Raw genomic sequence first — 21,075 nt, forward strand, 5'->3', positions numbered from 1 at the left:
TTGATCTATTCATTTAATTTTAACAGTATAGGTAGGATGATACTGATCTACTTTCTGAATTAATGACTTTTAAATGATCGTAAGTATAGCATTAGTAGCAACAATATTTTATTCTAGTCAACAATTTCAAGGGTATTGGGTATGGCATGCATTTCATAAGCCTGTCAGCGAAACTCTTCAAGTAACTGCAACGGACTGTTTCTCAACCATTTTGGACAAATGGAGTTCATTTTATTCAAAGAGATCAACTTGAGGATTATCTGGAAGACCCCTGAGTACATATATTGACAATCACAGTTTTAGGGTGACAATATTATTTTTGTCTTCCTCTTTAATAAGACAGATGAAATGGAATTGTTTTTATGCTTTTCCTTGTTCAAATCCTTGGTTTAAGGTACAATTCTCATTTTCCTGACATCATGTTTGCTTAGAAATGATTTACATGTTGCTTAATACAGTGAATGTTGAATAAGGAATTAGTGCTTACCACATTTAATGCTTATCGAAATATGTAGAAATCTGTTTATTTGAGGGACGACATTCCAATCTGTCTTTTGTAATCTTTGCAAATACTCTAGCAAACAGTAGGGGCAGTTCAAACTCTAGTATGAAGGTAAGATACCTTCTAGTCCAAACCACTTGTATAGCAACACAGCTATGTTTAAGACAGAATAGCTTGTGATGCTATTTTTTAAAGACCTGAAAACGTAACGTCCTTCCGTCTCCCAAAGGTTGTCACAATAAATGTTGCCTGAAAAATGGTATCGCTTTTTAATGGCACCTTTTGAATTTTCCTTTCATACGAAAGAAACCAGCCGAGTTAGATATCATTTTACTGTGCCATTCCCAGGGCTACATCTGTGAAAAATATAGCTACTTCCAATACAGTGATAAGTTGAATGACCGTTTTTCATTTCTGAAATTAAACACTGATCGCAGTCTGAGGGTAAATGAGTGAAAGCTCAGGATGACACAATGGAGAGTGAGTTAGCACTGAAAAAGCTTCTAGACCAGGGACCAGCCAAACCACAACAAATGTGGTCTGCTCACTTCTTTTAAAGGAAGTTTTATTGGAAAACATCCATGCTCATTCTTTTATGTACTGTACTGTGTATTGTCTATGGCTGCGTTCTCACAACGGCAGAATGGAGAAGTTGCAACATAGACCTGGCTGAAAATCTTTACCATCTGACCTTTTACAGAAAAAGTGTGCCACCCTTGGTCTAGATATTTAATGAAGCCCTGGACAAAATATTTATTCTCTTTTAAAACTTCTAGTTTTTGATATCATACATTAAAAAGACTCGCTTCAAATTTTACTGGTGAGAAAGACAAAACAATGGATTTTGAAATACATTCCATCTGAAACTAGGAAAACAAATCAGGGAGAAAGAAAAAATCAACACACAATTTTGATTTCTTTTAGTTACAAAAATCACAAACACATTTTTTTCCATCTGCTCAAAATTAAAAAGACAACCAGCTCCTTTTTTTCTTTTCTTTTCTTTTTTTAACAAAGATAACAAGTATAAAAATGTAGTCATAAACAGCCTTCAAAGTACAATTAAAAACCAACTAGAGGGATCCATCTTTTGGAGGGTTAGTGAGTTCGGGATTTAAACACTTAAATTACCGCCATGTTGTTGATTTCACAATGGCTGCAGTGATGAGGAAGTGTGCAGCAGATGTAATAGCTAATTCCATTCTGTCGCCATCCCAACTGAACTTTACTCTCTTTAGGACACAAGAACTTGTAAATGTCTCCTTGACACTCTGAGCACAGATGTCTTCATTCCATATGAAAAGAGGCAGTTTCTATGGCAGTACTGGTTAAGTGCCTATCATGCTGCACTAATATAGTGCAAAAATGTGCCTTCCATATAGCAAAAAAGATGCAGGCAACCAGTTTGAAAATTAGAGAAAGTAGAAACATACTGTATTAACACAAGCAAATTAGTTTTCCAGACAATAACCACTATAAAATACTGAACTTGAGGACTCTTCTAAGGTACTAGTACCTGTCCAGCATTTGTAGTTTGGAGAGAGACAAGAATTAAGTCTTATAAAAGGGTCTTTGCCTCTGAAATGCAGGTCAATGAAACTATCATCAATCACCAGGATGCTGAATTTATTCAGTGGGTTTTCTGCTCAGTTTAGAGTTTATTCACTGCTAAAATTGCTTATTAACAAGTACATAATCTGACATAATGTGTATCATCAATTGAGTATACATGTTGTTATGTTTGACTATAGTAGTGTAGAGATCTTGGTATAAACTCTTCATGCGAAAATGTTACTATGGTTAACTGCAGACAGAGGCTTGCATCAGGCATCCTAACTGGCCAATCCCACCACCGTATTTTAGAGATGAAAGTGAATTATCAGTTGGTAGATTTCAGAAAGATCACATGAAACTCTCAGAGTGCAGCATGTATTCAACTAAATCTCCTAGAATTCTCAAGGCTGATGGTTTCTATGTAAGTGGTACTGTCTTGATATCTCCAGTGGCACTGTGATTTTCACTCTTAATGATGATCTTTTAAGAAGTTACAATGTATTTTAATCCATACAGTTTGAATAGCTTTGTGGCCTCTGGATATCTACAGCAAAGGTAGAAAGCTGAGACTGGTTGTTGCAGGATAAGTTATGGTTTACATGTCTGCATCTCCATCGTAGGCTAAGGTTAAAGGTTTCAGTCGGTTGTTTTGCCTTCTTTGGGGTTTCTTTGGCTTTTTGCTGTAAAGAAAAAAAAAATCATTAAAATTGGGAGAAAGAAAATATTCAATTGCAATTTTTATTGTTTTAAATGAAAAAACTGGAAACACTGGTAAACCTTAATTGCCTACACTGCCTAAATTCAGCCTTAAAATTTGATTTTCTGGTTTTTTAATTTCTCTGTTTTATGCTCTGAATAAACTTGAAACAGAACCTTTCAAATATTTTATTATCCTGTAAAAGATGAATTGTTTAAATGGAATTCCTCTAGTACTAACAATGGAAATAATGTTACAGTATAATCATTTATATTTGTCCATAAACTTTTATAAATAACACAATTTATAATTAATAAATGTTTTAAGAGATAGTTGAATTGGGTATTACCATCATATCTTCCTCAGTAGTAATTCAATATAAAAATCTACAGTTCATCATAAGTATACAAAGTAATGTTTGCTTATAGAACCAAGGAGAACACACTTGAGAAGATGACCTGGGGCAGCTCTGGCTCATCTTCAGAAATTAAATGGATCACATTTGGTAGTTTTTAGATTATCTAAGACTAAAGCCATGCTTATTCAGAAATTCAGATGAACACTAATGTGGAATACTTATTTGAGACATTAGATTGCTGTTCTTGGTTATGGCCAGTTGAAAGTGTTTGCTCTGAAATAGAGATCCCCTTAGATTTTGAAATATTTAAACACTCACCAAGCTAGATATATCATGGAGACAATGAAGATGAGTAACACAAATGCCCCAGCTGCTACACCATAAACCCAGGTCTTTAGTCTCCCATCTAAGAAGAATGGATATTAGTCATTAATTTACATTAGTCTGGTATATATATGACAGTCTTTAACCACAACCAGTGACCAGTCACATATGACCAAGTCCTTTCAAAACTCAAAATGAATTATTGCTTAGGCATAATTAATGATTAATGCAAAGCTGCTATAGTGAGTTAGATGGTCCTTCATTAAAGATAAATTATCAATGAAAATTGAATTGAAAAGCAATGAAGTTTGAATTCAAGTTCAGATTTCGAGGTTACAGGTCTACATTTCTGCTGCTTCTTATCTGAATTTTCTTTTAAACCCAATGTATGTGTAATGCTAATATAAACATTTTCTTCTGATTTTCATTCTGTCTTTAGAATGGCAATTGTGAGAAAAGAAGAAAAAATAATGCAATTTCAAGAAAGTCCTACAACTTTGAGTTGATGCTGACAGGTATCTCAATGTAAACTTTGTCATTTACATATTTTTTCCAGATGAATTGATAGTAAATATATTTAACATTTTTGGAATTAATAATCCTTTATCTAGTTTATACTTAGAGTGTGCTTTAAAACTGATTTGACAATATCCTTTGTAAAAACAGCCAAGTTTGATTAACATATAAAAGGATCTCTAAATAAATTTTTTTCTACCTTTTCTATTGTATGGAAGCAGGACAGGAATTTTTCTTTTCTTCCAGTTTTATGATAGGAACTTTTAAAATTTGGTTTTCTGGTCTCATTCACTTTGAACTTCTCAGTTTTACATTCTGAATAAACTTCAAACGAGTGATACTATTAATGACTTTGCCTAACCTAACTTGATCCTCACACCAACATATATTTTCTGTTGCACACATACAGCTAAACATATGATTTTAGAATTAAAATTATAGATTGGGCAAACTGACTCCACAGAGACTCTGGTTTATGCAATATTTGGAAGGCATCAAAAGCAAATTAGTACTATGAATTTTTTTTTTTTTTTTTTTTGCCTAGAGCTGGATCTATTAGGGGTTCACTTGCTGGAAATAAACTAAGTTTATATTCTAAATACCCTTTTTTTTTTTCTCAATTCTAAAGATTTATAAAATTTGAGTCTGGGTTCAAAATCGAAAGAGCTCTATTGGGTTTATTTGCCCTGAGAGAAATTCAACAAATATTTTTGGGTTTTTCATAAACCAAGAGCAAGGTCTAACTGTATGTTCTTAAAACATGTACCTTTTTAATATATTAAAATGTTCACTTTAGGAAAACTATGTATTAAATGAAAAATGACAATAATAATATTCTCTCTTTAAAAATCAGTTTTGATGTGCGGAGATCTGCTTGGATTTTTGGTCAGGGTCAAGACTGCAAATGGCCATTTGCTGGTCCGCTGTCCTGGACACTGAGAGGAAGAGTTTCCCATGCTTACAGAAACAGGTCAGCTTCATATTTAACCACATCATCACAGGGATGATGTGGTTAAATATGAATCACCCAAATATTGAACATACTTAAAAAAAAAATTCTCAGTAGTGATTCACCAGTAAGGGAAAGTGTTTTGACTAAATGCATTAAAAATGTGCTGGCTATGCAAATCGCTTCCTTCCTTTCTCATGTTTCTAACGGAGTCAGGGAGTAGTTTATGCCTGGCTTTGCCTGGAGATTTCCTTTGGTCATGAACTAGTCATCCCTCTAGGGTGTGAGAAAAAGTGTCATGATCTTAGTTACCACATAGCTCTTGCAGCACATTTTTAAGCACCAGCTTAGTTCTAGGGCTAAGCGTATGGTTGAATCAACTGCAGAGAGAAAATGTACAGAGTAAGGATAGCATCTGATGAGGCTTCAAGCTTTTGTCCGTATGGGCTTCAAGTCCATTACTAGATACATTACGAGCTGTCTGTTCAATATGACAGGTGTCTGGTCAGTCTCCAAGTTTAGACTGTCCCATCTAGACAGGAAGGCTCCATCCTTGCCCCCGTTTATCTGGTGCTAGTATAGATTCTGAGTATTTGAGTGTGCCAACTCTAAGGACTGGTAGAAATTGGTCTGGCTGCCAAGTATCTCCTGCATTGCTGATCTTCCTGTTTAAGGTTCAAATATTTAACACTCTGTGGCGAAATGGAAAATTCTTTAATGTCTTTATAGTTTTATTTGTTCGAGTTCTGAATGACAACACTTTTCTCCTAATATTTTCATTGTTAGATTTCTTGGTTCAATGTGAAAATAATTACACTTCTAAATTTAGGACTGAAATTAAATAATATCAATCCTAAAATTTTTCTCAGAAGTACTCATTTTTCTGAATTTTCAGCATGAGTGCTTTTTTCATAATAGTAGAAAATTATAATAATATATGGCAGTATCAACATAAATGACTATACATAAAATAATTAACTCATATGAAAATGCTTGCTCATTTTTTTAATCCTTTGGCATTGGTTAAATATATAGCTAAAGAATTCTACATCAACACTGTCTAGTCACTTCACCTGGCCCAAACGGCTGTAGAAACCAGGTCCTTCCCCGTCCTGCTGGGTTACTGGAGGGTTGGGTTGGATGTACTGCCCGACTGGTTTTCACATCTCCTCTTTTGTCCTCCACAGTGGGTATCACCACCACGGGGATAAGTGTGCACTGCTCAAGTGTACCATTGGAAGACATGACTTCAGTGTACCCTTCTTCACAACTGCACATCCTCGTCTGCAGGAGAACAAGACTTACACTGTACATGCAAGGTGATCTTTATAAGCATAACAGACCTGACTTGAAGAGCAGGCTTTAAAGAAATATTGTTCTGGGAATCTACTTCATGTAATTTCTGTCATAACTACGTAAAAAAGAACACACTTTTTGTCCCTTTACAGATTTATTCTAACAGTAGAGGCAAGTGCATTCAGAATTGTTTATAGTGATAAAAGGAGAGGTCCCAAAATAGAATTTTTATGCCTCAAGACATGCTTTTTTTGGGTTGGGGAATGGATTGTACCAGAGGCAGTGGGGTGACAAATGATGAAGCTGGCTTGCCTACTCTAATGAATTCACACATACCTCGCTACAGTACGAGTGGGGTTGACTACACGGTGGATTACAAGACCTGTCAGCATCAGGCTGGCGCACCACCAAGCAGCCCCCTGCAGAACAGAAAATCATATTTTGACAAGTAGCATCTCTTGCAATGATTAAAAATACATCATTGTTGTAGACTTGTCTTTGAATCCTGAACCACCTTGGGAATCCCACAGACTTTTCTGAGGGCAGCTGACTGAAATATTTGGTTGACCTTGACCACTGTATTTAGGATCTCGAGGCTCTTCTTATTCAGAGGAGACAGCATAGTACCTGCCACTCAGCAGGTGCTCGATAAGCACCTGTTAAATGGATGATTTTATAGTTGCCACTCTGAAAACACTAATTGCCTGCAAGCTATTTATCATAGTTTCTGAGACCAAGTCCAGCACTAAAAAGCAGATTTAATATTCTTTTAAAATTCTTTCTTGGTTATTCAAATAAATAGTTTTCATGTTAAGATGTCCCTTTAATTCATGTGACTATCTTGTATATGTATTTTTTTTTTCTTTTTTTTTTTTTTTTTTGCGGTACGCGGGCCTCTCACTGTTGTGGCCTCTCCCGCTGCGGAGCACAGGGTCCGGACGCCCAGGCCCAGCGGCCATGGCTCATGGGCCCAGCCGCTCCGCGGCATGTGGGATCCTCCCGGACTGGGGCACAAACCCACGTTCCCTGCACCGGCAGGCGGGCTCTCAACCACTGCGCCATTAGGGAAGCCCTGTATATGTATTTTTTATAATACATATTTCTTTTTGAGAAAATCACTAATTCAGGATATTTTTGGGGTATAAGAAAACAAAGGCAGCTATAAGTGTATGTCTGCACTATTGTTTTAACTTGACATTGCAGCTCTCTGTTTAGTCCTCTTCTTTCTTCCTTCAAGTACAGTACCAGGTGTGCTGAAGTTGTTATAATGAAGTTTCAAGACAAGAACAGATGTCATAAAGAAACAGTATTGGTGGCATGGAAAGAACTGATAGTTTCACACCATACTTGTTCAACTTAGAATTTTAGCAAAGCAAGATTTTTCCTTTATTTGTGGAATTGATGATCCTCTTGGAATCTAATCAAAGGTACCTATTAATTCCCTGCCTTATCTCTCTATATTATAAACAAAATATTCACAGAAAAATTGTTATGGAAAAGCAGTTAGTCATTGCAAGGCAGTTGCAGTTACATGGCCATATTGAAGTTATCATCATTAAACATATGAAGACAAAGTAAAGCAGCATCTTGAGTTTCTTATAAGGACAACTATTCATAAAATTAAAGCAATCAATCAAGCCAGATAATATACTTTACATGCTTGTCTATTTCTCATAAAGAATCTCATCTCTCCTAAAAGATGGAAGAAGAATGCATACAGAGTTTATCACAAATCAATCATTTACACATTTTTTGGGGGGGGTATAAAACAGCATTAGAAGGGGATAAATACATGGGATACTTATATAGAAAAGAAGTTGAAAATATGATTTCTACAGGTAAGTCTTTTAAAATTTGACTTACCTTTGCATTGGGGAATAGCCCCAATTTCAGTGTGAAAAGAGCTTTTAACATGTAGAAGAAAAGGCAGACAACTATTATTTGCATCCATATTTGGGAAAAAAAAAACCACTGAAAACTGATAGGATCCTCTGGGGAAGCTGTAAAATACCCTCTGAAGAGTTTAAAGAAGAATGTAGACATTCATTTTCAACAGCTGAGTTGAGTGGACACCTCTATAATGCCTTTGGGTTCAGAAAGCCTATGCTTCTCTTCCCAGAACTCTGTCTCCCCCTGTTGCCTCGGAGAGTGGTGTGCTTGGAACAGATTTTTCTTCCAGAAAATAACAGTGTGAGAGAGCAAAGTGTTTCTTGGTAGGTGTCTTTTCTTTGTTATAGATGTATCCACTTGCTATTATCAAGTGTTTCTTAACACAGATTTCTCATGTCTAAAATCTTACCTTCACAAGAATACAATCTGACATCCTGCTCTAGCTTTCATAAGGAAGAAATTAGGTTTCAATAAATCCAGGTAATTTAAAATTCAATATAAAAGTTTATGCTTTCCAAAAAGCATATCGACCCCTGCTTCTATCATCTTACTGTAGATATTACAGTTAAATTTATAAATGGACATTACTCAGAGGCAACAAAATGCACATTACTTTTTCTCCCTGCCAGAGGGTCAAAACAATGGCAGCAAGTCAGCAGGTCCCCCTGAACAGTTAACTGTCAATACTCAGGCTGCTGCTATGCTATGGAGATTCCTAGATTAGATCTCTACAAATACATTGTTTAAGAAGAGACATTAGATCTTTGGGTACATGGGCCTGAGGCTGAGGTTCTGTTCTGACCCTGGTTTCTTTGTAGAAAATTTGCAGGGTGGTTCACTCCATCTCTGGAGCCAGTTTTCTTCCCTCTTCAAAGGGTCTTTGGGATCCCTTGCATTTACTGGACTCAGATAAGGAAACTTCAGTAACTGTAGATTAGAGTAGATCTTGGGGGGTATATTTGGGTCAAAGGAGATTCAAAAGAAGTTTTCATTTGGATTTCTTCTTTCAATGTACAATGATTTTTGACTTGGGACAGAGTAGGTAGATTGGCTACTCATACGCTCTGGGCTTGAGTTTTACCAATAGGTCTTCTATATTAATTAATAAAAAACTATAAATCATAGATTCCTGAATTTAAGCAAAATATTTGGATTTGTGTCATCATATTCTCTTGGCAATATTTTTGGACTGCATGTATATTGCCTTTAAGGCACAGAAACAGAGTCAACAAAATATTGACTTTCTTAGCATGTAAGAAGTAAGTTATTAATATATAAGATTTCTAGGAAAAACAATCTGAGAATTATTTACTTATAATCATTTATTAGAATTAGACAGTATTTTAAGTAAATTATAGCAGCAATGTCTAAAATGGCTGGGTGAGGGAGAATTTAATTGAAACATTAAACAGTAAAATAATTTGTCATTGGTCATGCGGTGCACAGCTCAGGTGTCGTGAACCCAACCACGTGTGGAATACTCAAAGAATATCTTTGTTTTCTTAATTATTTTCTTTAACCAATTACATGTGTGTTACAGTAAGACTTTCAAAGAACAAAGAAATGGGAGGTTTACCTGTTACATTTATACCATCTGATCTCTGACACCAGACTGTTCGGGAAGAGCCCTTCCAAGCACTAGCCATCCATTTATACTCGTAACACTGTCCATCTGCAGGAACACAATAAACATTAGCAGAGGCATTCTATAGGCCAGTGGAACAATCATGGAGGTAGGGTATTAATAAAATATTTATAAACAATTGGAAAGGAATGAGAAGTCCATCCTGAATGATTCAAATGTCAAGTTATTATCCAGAAGTTGCCATATAAATGTTACAAAATTCCAGATACATACCTAAATTCCAACTAATTTTCTATGTCTGCTGTCATACTATCTAATGTGAACCTGGATTTTCAATTTAATTTTATGTTTATTTGAAGTATTATAAAATATCCAACATACAGACAAGGACAGAGAATAATTTAAAAAATATTCAATTACCCATCATTCAATTTTAACTAATATTACCATTTAGTCATATTTGCTTTATTTTTGGTTGTTGATGAGTAAAAAAAGTAACAAATAAACTTGAAGTTCTATTATATTGCTTCCTGATCTGATCTCCCTCTTTGTTTCTCCAGCAATACCCAGTCTTCTGAAGTAGATACGTGCATTTCTGTGACATGTTTTTAATTCTTTTAATATAAATAGAATGTAAGTATAAATATATACAACCTATAAATTATTTATAGAATTATTTTTAGGTTTTTTTCTTTTGGTCTGTGTTGGGTCTTCGTTGCTGCACGTGGGCTTTCTCTAGTTGTGGTAAACAGGGACTACTCTTCATTACAGTGCGCAGGCTTCTCGTTGCAGAGCACAGGCTCTAGGCATGTGGGCTTCAGTAGTTGCAGAGCGTGGGCTCAGTAGTTGTGGCGCACGGGCTTAGCTGCTCTGCAGCATGTGGGATCTTCCCGAACCCCAGGGGTCGAACCCATATCCCCCGCATTGACAGGCGGATTCTTAACCACCGTGCCACCAGGGAAGTCCTGTAGGCAGTCTTAAAATTTAAAAAGTATCATACTGACACATACATCTTTTTGAAACTTAATAGTCAATGTTATATGTAACATAAAATGTTATAAATGAAATATTTCTATGTGATTTTTTTAATGCAGACATAGTCAATTTATTTTAACTGCTACATAGAATTCCATGGTACTATCTACTACAATTTATTTAGCTATTTCCTCTATGGGTGGACTTTTAGGTTGTTTTCAACTTATGCTATTATAACAGTGCCTCAGTGGTCAGTCTTGTGCAAGTCTCCTGGTGCTTCTTCAAGGTAAATATTTAGAAGGGAAATTTCTGGGTATCATTGTAGGGATAGCTGAAACTTTACTAAATACAGCTTATTCTTTTCTTTAAAAGGTGACAGTTTATATACCCACCAGCACTGAATAAGAGTTACTATTACTCTAAACCCTCACAAACATTTATAAATTCCAGATTTAAATTTCTTGTCAGTCTTGTGGGTGTGGAAAGCGATCCATTTTTAACTTGTAGTTGATTACCAAAGCTATTAAACAGTGAGAAACATGTTTTGGGGCATTTAGATTTCCTCTTGTGAATTGCTTATGTATATCTTTTGGCTCCCCCCACCCCTTTTTTTCTACTGAAATCTATGCCTTTTCATATTGGGTTGTGGAAATTTTTTATTCTAGAATAACAATTCTCAAATTATGGTCCAGGGACCAGGGAAGACTTTGACATTCTTTCAGAGTACGTGTGTGATGATTTTCCCCTTTAACTACACACCTGGGTAAGTAAGGCTGGATTTTCTTCATATACATAAACTAAACTAAGATGGCAATAGACTGAATGCAGAAGCACAGAAAAGAAGCCAGCTGTCTTCTGTTAAGCCAGATGTTAAGCCAGAGATTTGAAAAAGTGTAAAACGAGACAATGACTGTCATTAAAGTTATTTTCTTTTTGTTTTGGAAAATAGTTATTTTTCAGGAAATATTTATGGTAACAAATTGATTTATGATTGTTTTAAATAAATTATCAAATATTTTAAAACATCAGGTGTCATTTTTTAATATGAAAAATTTTGATATATATAACTCACAGAGAAAAGCAGTTTGGGGTACTCAGCAATTTTACAAGTATGAAATTGTCTTGGAATGCTGAAAAGATTTAGGATAGTTGTTCTAGACACTAATTCCTTAAAATTGACTTCACAAATATCTTTTCTAAGTCTGTGGCTTGTCCGGTAACTTTGTTTATGATCTATTTTACAGTGTAGAAGATTCAAATTTTGATTTAAAAGAATTTTTGTTTTCCATTTTTGTTTGTGATTTTGGTGTTATATTGGGGAGATTTTCGTCATCTTTTTTTTCTACCCAACTTTGTTTTATTTCTTAAGATTTCACAATAAATGGGAGTTGTCTGTTTCTTTAAATTTTAATGAAACTCATAATTAAAGCCATTTAGGTTTTAGTGGGTGTGCATGTGTGAGAATATTTGATAGACCTGTGTTTTTAATAGTTGCAGAATCTATGGTTTAGCTTCTCTATTACTCTTGATAACATTCTAAATTGTTGTCAAGTTTTTACATTTATTAGCAAAATTTTTTCATAGAATTATATTTTTAAACACTATCTTACTATTAGTAGTAATTTTGTCCTTGTTTTTTCTTCATTGATTTTGCATGAGGTGGTCTATTTTGTTAGTTTGGTCAAAAAAACAAGCTATTGGCTTTGTTGATTATCTTGTTTATTTGTTTTCTGTCTCATTGAATTTGTATTTATCAGGACTGTATACACTCTATTAGGACTGTATACACTCTATTTCCCTTTTTTTTTTAAAATTGGGTTGAAAGTCTAGCTCTTTTTATTTATTTGTTTATTTTAATTTAATTTAATTTTATTTTTTTGCGGTACGCGGGCCTCTCAGTGTTGTGGCCTCTCCTGTTGCGGAGCACAGGCTTGGGACGCGCAGGCTCAGTGGCCATGGCTCACAGGCCCAGCCGCTCCGCGGCATGTGGGATCTTCCCGGACCGGGGCACGAACCCGTGTCCCCTGCATCAGCAGGCAGACACTCAACCACTGCGCCACCAGGGAAGCCTGAAAGTCTAGCTCTTATTGAAACTTTTCTCCCTCCTATATAAGAATGTAAAGCTTCAAATTACCTTCCAAGTACTTCTGTGCTGCATCCTGCATAACATTTGATATGTAATGCTCTAGAAATGTAGCTTTCGGTTTTCACTTCTGTGTGGGCATGGGGAGAATTTCTTGGCAATTTTTACTGATACCTAATTTTACTTCATTGTCATTTCAGGGTAAACAATTCTTTTTCTTTTCTTGGGAATTATTTCATTTGTTGTAACCTCTGACCTTTCTCTCCTTTACCTACCCAGGAATATGAAATGTTTTATCTGGTTGGTAAATTTGGGAAGACTTTAACTAAGAAGGTAGATAATTCTATAATTTTTGGGTTAAGGCATCTAGCTCAATTGGCTTTCATTCTAAGCACTGTTCTCCATCATTCTAAGCTTTCTTCAACTTTTCAGCAACATAGATGTTATTTTGGCTCCTATTTGCTAATATATGTCATACTCAGTTGCTTCAGAACACAAGCAGGAATGAGAGGGTTGTTTGTTGAGCAAGACATTCTCCACTAGATAACAATTCTTTTTTTTTCATTTAGATTTCTTCCATGTTCCCAAACTAGAACATTTTAATGCTCTGTGGTTCTTGTGAATGTCATCTATTGCTTATATTGGGTGCATGGCTCTCTATGTGTATGTACACATATACACACAGACATATAAAGATGTATTTTTATATATGCTGTATGTCAAATTTAGACTAATCCTTACCACTCCTTAGATTTATCAATTTCTGAGAATATAGTAAAATATCTCATTTTGCTGTTGCTTTGTAATTTTTTTCTCTTTTGATTTAAATAAATTGAGGATATTCTTAACATTCACACATCATCAGGGTTGCTACAGGTGTACAAATAACTTGCTCCTAATCATCTCAGCCTTCTTTAGCTCATAAAACTTGGAAATATTTTTATAATATTTCATTTATGAAGGGTGGCAAGACTTTTGGTCTCTAAATATTTAGAATTCAGAATCATACCCTGAATTCTCAACTTTAAGTGATATCTTAGCAAATTTGCTTATTCAACAGAAAATTTTACATCTTATACTTTTGCTTATCAACACAAAACTAAAATAAATAGATTTTATGAATGGTAGCACTCACCATCACATGATTTATGAATGGTAGCACTCACCATCACATGATTTTGTTTCTAACATCTGCTCTGGGCACAGATGTTGATTCTCTAGCTCTTGTATAATCACTGCTCTGGAACGGACCTGTATTCCACCAAAACCCAGGTCCTCACCATTCACACAGGTCAGCTGACACATGCTCCAGGAAGACCACTCCTTCAAATAACAGTCACCTGCAAAACACAAGTTTGTAGTTTATACCCATACCCATAAAGAATAGCCAGCCAGATTATCATTTTATGTTTAACCTGACTGAGCAGTGTTTTTAGGTATGCCAGTCATTCATGATATTTGTAAGATTTGTATAAGTATTTAATATTTGCAAGTTTGTATGTGGTTTTGTAAGTTTGTATTAATAGTGTTATTTTCTGAGTGGATGTTACTGAGTATAGCATATGTGCTGCTTAATTATCAAAGGTAAACTATGGTTTGAAGGAACTTGTCCATCATGATTTCCCTTAAGTGACAATACTTGATTAAAACCTGCTACTGTCAGTCTTGTCATTATCATCATAAAAGGGTTTATTAAGCACTTGGTACTATTAAAAGAAAATCGAAATATACACAGGACTTGTCTTCTAGGTGTTCAAAATTTCAAAGAGCTTGAAGTCCAAGGCTGAGAAAGCTGGTATTTATGCTTGGTTTCCGTTTCTTACCAAAGTTGTGGAGGTGAGACAGCTAACCAAGCAGCTGCAGTAGTGGCAATAATGCACACAATTTCCTCTCATCTACATCTTCAGTCAACTTCCTCCCTTTTTTTCAATTATGTATTGAAGAGTAATATACATGCAAAATGATGACACATTATAAATGCACAGATAGCTGAATGTTCACAGTCTGATTAAATACCCATGTAACCAACCTCCAAATCAAGCAACAGAGCATTCTCAGAATCTCAGAAACCCGCCTCATGCTATACATGGAATAGAACCGTATGTACCTTTTTAATGTCTGGTTTCTTTCACTCATTTATGTCTTGAGAACTATCACATATTTATGTTGCTCTAACTTGCTCATTTTTACTGCTGTGCTTTATTTATAAACATACCACTATTTACATTTCGGTTCTACTATGGACGGGCATGTGGAGAGTTGTAAATTTTTCCTATTATGAATACTGCTGCTGTGAACATTTCAGTATGAGTCTTTTGGTGAACTTATATATGCATTTATTTTGGGTATATAACTAGAAAATAGTTACAGTTATATAGGAATTGTTGGGCCGTAGTATATCACGTGTTCATCTTCAACCATTTTCAGAACAGGGAAGATTTAATGAAATACACCTTTCTCCTATACTCATTCATTCTTCAGGACTGACTGCTTGGTGATACTGTTCAGAGGATGCAGTACATTTTGATAAACACAAATCCATAAGGGATTCTTATCACTTTAATTATTCCAGCCATATCACATGAATAATTTATATTGCCTTATATTATACTGAAGATATCTAATGTTAGCACAAAGTTACCTGGAGATCTGATTAATGAAAAAACTTCTTGTGCCAGGATTAAGAAATCCTGGAAAGACATGAATTACTGACTAACAGATACATGTATAATACTCAAGTGGAGTGATCTTTGTACACCTTTACTATAGCGTGTCATTATTATTCTGTCTAATGTCATCCTAAAATGAAGAAAATTCTAGTAAATTTTGGAAGTGCTAAGGAAAAAAGAAACTAAGAAGAATTTTTAAGTAGTTAAAGAAAATTTTATAAATATTTATATCCCCTAGGAAATGCTACTTTAGGCTTACTCAGCTTTTAATTATGCAAGAGAAACTATTAAAAATAAGATAGATAGAGAAACTCCTGTCAATATGAATGTAGTGTAACGTCACCTCAGTGACTGCAAACTACATGGAAGTAAAATATACCTTTTTACTAATAGGCTTTATCTCCGTGCTTGTATCACTTGACATAGTGTATTTTGACACAAAACTCAATAAATCTTTTAATGGTAGTCTGTGGATTATATAATTATCACTCCAGAATAATCCATGTCAAGCTTCAAAGATTTAATAACAGCAAAAAGTGTGAGGCACTGACTTGTACTAAATATATTTTTATATTTTGACCATATAAAACATTGTAATAATAGAACTACACTCTGCCTACCAAAGATATTAAGTGTCTGAAATGCATTTCCTACTTCAGTATTCTACTCTTTAAAGCTTATAAGCTCACACGCTACTAGCTTTCAAAAGCCATCATTGGAGAAAACTAGCAAGAGAGGAATGAAAATGAATAGATTGTAATTTACAAGAGAAGACCAGCCTCCTCCTGGATTTGTAATTGCTTTAATTAAAATGGTGAATTGCCTGTTCTATGCTACTATGGGATCTTGCAGTTTTTCTTCACATCGTTTAACACAGATTTCTTTTTTTTAATTTTATTTTATATTGGAGTATAGTTGATAAACACTGATGTGTTAGTTATAGGAATACAGCAAAGTGATTCAGCTGTACCCATACAAGTATCCATTCTTTTGCAAATTTTCTCATTTAGGTTATTACAGAATATTGAGCCAAGTTCCCTATGCTATACAGTAGGTCCTTGTTGGTTATCTACAGCAGTGTGTACATGTCAATCCCAAACTCCCAATCTGTCCCTCCCTGCCTTTCTCCCTGGTAACCATAAGTTTGTTCTCTAAGTCTGTGTTTCTGTCTTGTAAATAAGTTCATTATTATTTTTTTAGATTCTGCATATAAGTGATATCATATGATATTTCTCTTTCTCTGTCTGACTGACTTCACTTAGTATGATAATCTCTAGGTCCATCCATGTTGCTGCAAATGGCATTATTTCATTCTTTTTAATGGCTGAGTAATATTCCATTGTATATATGTACCACATTTTCTTTATCTGTTCTTCTGTCAATGGACATTTAGTTTGCTTCCATGTCTTGGCTGTTGTCAACAGCACTGCAGTGAACATCAGGTGCATGTATCCTTTTGAACCACAGTTTACTCTGGATATACACCCAAGAGTGGGATTGCTGGGTCATATGGTAGCTCTATTCTTAGTTTTTTAAGGAACCTCCATACTGTTCTCCATAGTGGTTGTATCAATTTACAATCCAACCAACAGGAAGGTAGGAGGGTTCCCTTTTCTCCACACCCTCTCCAGCATTTATTGTTTGTAGATTTTTTGATGATGGCCATTCTGACTGGTGTGAGGTGACATCTCACTTTAGTTTTGATTTGCATTTCTGTAATACTTAACAATGTTCAGCATCTTTTCATGTGCCTTCTGCCCATCTGTAGGTCTTCTTTGGAGAAATGTCTATTTAGGTCTTCCACTCATTTTTTGATTCTGTTGCGTGTTTTTTTGATTTTGAGCTCCACGAGCTGTTTTTAAGTTTTGGAGATTAATCCCTTGTCAGTCACATTGTTTGCAAATATTTTCTCCCATTCTGTGGGTTGTCTTTTCCTTTTTTTTGATGGGTTCCTTTGCTGTGCAAAAGCCTCTAAGTTTAATTAGGTCCCATTTGTTTATTTTTGTTTTTATTTCCATTACTCTAGGAGATAGATAGAAAGAGATTTTGCTGTGATTCATGTTAGAGTGTTCTGCTTATGTTTTCCTCTAAGTTTTTAGTATTCTTACATTTAATTTTCTTAATTTTATTACAGAATTAAGAAAATTCTTAATTTTCTTTTTTTCCAATATCTTTGTCTTGTTTTGGTAACAGGCTGATGGTGGCCTTGTAGAATGAGCTTGGGAGTGTTCCTTCCCCTACAAGATTTTGGAAGAGTTTCAGAAGTGTAGGTTTAACTCTTCTCTAAATGTTTGATAGAATTGGCCTGTGAAATCATCTGGTCCTGGATTTTTGTTTGTTGGAAGTTTTTTCATCACAGTTTCAATTTCAGTGCTTGTGACTGGTCTGTTCATATTTTCTGTTTCTTCCTGGTTCCGTCTTGGGAGATTGTACCTTTCTAAGAATTTGTCCATTTCTTCCAGGTTGTCCATTTTATTGACATAGAGTTGCTTGTAGTAGTCTCTTATGATCCTGTATATTTCTTTTCCCTTTTTTTCTTGATGACTCTGGCTAACGGTTTATCAATTTTGTTTATCTTCTCAAAGAACTGGCTTTTAGTTTTATTGATCTTTGCTATTGTTTTCTTTGTTTCTATTTCATTTATTTCTGCTCTGATCTTTGTGATTTCTTTTCTTCTACTAACTTTGGGTTTGTTCTTCTTTCTCTAGTTGCTTTAGGTATAAGGTTAGGTTGTTCATTTGAGATTTTTCTAGTTTCCTGAGGTAAGACTGTATTGCTATAAACTTTCCTCTTAGAACTGCTTTTGCTGTGTCCCATAGGTTTTGGATCATTGTGTTTTTATTGTTATTTGTCTCTAGGTATTTTTTGATTTCTTCTTTGATTTCTTCAGTAATTCATTGGTTATTTAGTAACATACTGTTTAGCCTCCACATGTTTCTGTTTTTTTACAGTTTTTTTACTGTAATTGATTTCTAATCTCATAGCGTGTGGTTGGAAAAATTTCAATTTTCTTAAATTTACTAAGGCTTGATTTGTGACCCAAGATGTGGTCTATCCTGGAGAATGTTTCATGTTCACTTTAGAAGGAAGTGTATTCTGCTGCTTTCGGATGGAATATCCTATAAATACCAATTAAGTCTATCTGGTCTAATGTGTCATTTAAGGCTTGTGTTTCCTTATTAATTTTCTGTCTGGATGATCTGTCCATTGGAGTAACTGGGGTGTTAAAGTCCTCCACTATTATTTTGTTACTGTTGGTTTCCCCTTTTATGGCTGTTAGCATTTGCCTTATGTATTGAGGTGCTCCTATGTTGGGTGCATAAATATTTACAATTGTTATATCTTCTTCTTGGATCGATCCCTTGATCATTATGTAGTGTCCTTCTTTGTCTCTTTTAATAGTCTTTATTTTAAAGTCTATTTTGTCTGATATGAGTATTGTTACTCCAGCTTTCTTTTGATTTCCATTTGCATGGAATATCTTTTTCCATCCCTTCACTTTCAGTCTGTATCTGTCCCTCGGTCTGAAGTGGTTTGGATTAAATGCTGTGACCAAAAGACATAGACGGACCGAATGGATATAAAAACAAGACCCAAATATATGCTGTCTGTAGAGACCCAGCCATAAAAAGAACAAAATAATGCGATTTGCAGTGACATGGACAGACCTAGAGATTCGTCATACTGAGTGAAGTAAGTCAGAGAAAGACGAATATATGATATTGCTTATATGTGGAATCTAAAAAAATGGTACAAATGAACCTATTTACAAAACAGAAATAGAGTCACAGATACACACTACTATATATAAAATAGATAAGTAATACGAACTTACTGTGTAGCACAGTAACTCTACTCAGTGCTCTGTACTGACCTATATGGGAATAGAATCTAAAAGAGAGTGGATATATGTATATGTTTAACTGACTCAGTTTGCTGTACAGCAGAAACTAGCAAAACATTGTAAATCAACTATACTCTAATAAAAATTAAAAAAAAAAAAAAAGAGGAAAAAAAGCCAGTATGGCACTGGCACAAAAACAAAACTATTGATCAATGGAATAGGATAGAAACCCCAGAAATAAACCAACGCACCTATGGTCAACTAAGGTATGACAAAGGAGTCAAGGATATACAATGGAGAAAAGACAGTCTCTTCAATAAGTGGTGCTGGGTAAACCAGACAGCTATGTGTAAATGAATAAAATTAGAACATTCTCAAATACCATACACAAAAATAAACTCAAAATGGATTAAATGTAAGACTAGACACTATAAAACGCTTAGAGGAAAACATAGGCAGAACACTCTATGACATAAATCACAGCAAGATCCTTTCTGACCCACCTCCTAGAGTAATGGAAATAAAAACAAAAATAAACAAATGGGACCTAATGAAACTCCAAAGGTTTTGCACAGCAAAGGAAGCCATCAACAAAACGAAAAGACAACCCACAGAATGGGAGAAAATATTTGCAAACAATGCAACTGACAAGGTCATCTCCAAAATATACAAACAGCTCATGCAGCTCAATATCAAACAAACAAACGAACACCCACCCGCAAAACAACAACAACAGAATTAAAGAATGGGCAGAAGATTTAAATAAGACATTTCTCCAAAGAAGACATAAAGGTGACCAAGAAGCACATGAAAAGATGCTCCACATTGCTAATTATTAGAGAAATGAACTTCAAAACCATTCCTGGGCATATATCCAGAGAAAACCATAATCCGTAAAGATACATGCACCCAAATGTTCATTGCAGCACAAATATCATATGATATCACTTACATGTGGAATCTAAAAAAATGATACAAATGAAGTTATCTACAAAACAGACTCACAGACGTCAAGAACAAATTTATGGTTATCAAAGGAAAAAGATGAGGGGGAGGGATAAATTAGAAGTTTGGGATTAACATATTCATAGTACCATATATAAAATAGATAACAAAGACCTACTGTACAGCACACGGAACTCTACTTATATTTTGTAATAATCTATATGGGAAAAGAATCTGAAAAAGACCATACACACACACACACACACACACACACACACACACACACACACACACACACACACACACACACACACACACACACACACACATCTGAATCACTATGCCGTACACCTGAAACTAACACAATATTGCCAATCAACTACACTCCAATATAAAATGAAAATTTAAAAAGATAGGCAATTCACTTCCAATCTTGTTCTTGTCTAGCCCACCAATACACTGTTGCCCCTATATCTTTCTTAAGGCCACAGGGTCATGCTTGACACTGAGGTTATTTTGACCTTCTATCTACCCTAAAGTCCTCTGCATCAAGCCCAAATTCCTAATCATTAACTTATCACTTCCTGCTGTTTATTTCTAAACTACTTGATATACGTTTGCTTTCTACATTTTCCTGCTTGTACCTCTGTGTCCAACACTGAATCAGAATTTCTTTCATTCAAAATTTTCTTCCATAATACTATTTTTTCTCACTCTTGAATGGTAATTTATCTAGGGGTAGAATTTTAGCTATTATATCTAATAGCTAATATATTTTACCTAATATATCTAGGGGTAGAATTTTCATACTCTCCCTGTCAAGCATGAGCCTAAGGCCTTAATTTTCATTCTTTGCAGAAGTTAAAACTCAAGGGGGGTGAGTGTCAA

At 34.9% G+C, this 21,075-nt stretch overlaps 1 protein-coding gene across 1 annotated transcript in view; it reads right to left on the bottom strand.

Annotated features, from left to right (window-relative positions):
* Positions 1-209: 209 nt before the first annotated feature.
* The window catches only part of THSD7A (thrombospondin type 1 domain containing 7A), a 455,380-nt gene continuing 434,514 nt past the window's right edge, over positions 210-21,075 (bottom strand). The window contains exons 23-28 of the mRNA XM_060157103.1: positions 13,896-14,069; positions 9,663-9,758; positions 6,533-6,615; positions 5,974-6,184; positions 3,430-3,517; positions 210-2,736 (exon numbers count right to left, since the gene is read on the bottom strand). Coding sequence (XP_060013086.1) covers positions 2,652-2,736; positions 3,430-3,517; positions 5,974-6,184; positions 6,533-6,615; positions 9,663-9,758; positions 13,896-14,069 — 737 coding nt within the window. The 3' untranslated portion in view covers positions 210-2,651. The remainder of the gene's footprint in view (positions 2,737-3,429; positions 3,518-5,973; positions 6,185-6,532; positions 6,616-9,662; positions 9,759-13,895; positions 14,070-21,075) is intronic.

The sequence above is a fragment of the Lagenorhynchus albirostris genome, chromosome 8, assembly GCF_949774975.1.
Source record: "Lagenorhynchus albirostris chromosome 8, mLagAlb1.1, whole genome shotgun sequence".
Taxonomy (NCBI): Eukaryota; Metazoa; Chordata; class Mammalia; order Artiodactyla; family Delphinidae; genus Lagenorhynchus; species Lagenorhynchus albirostris.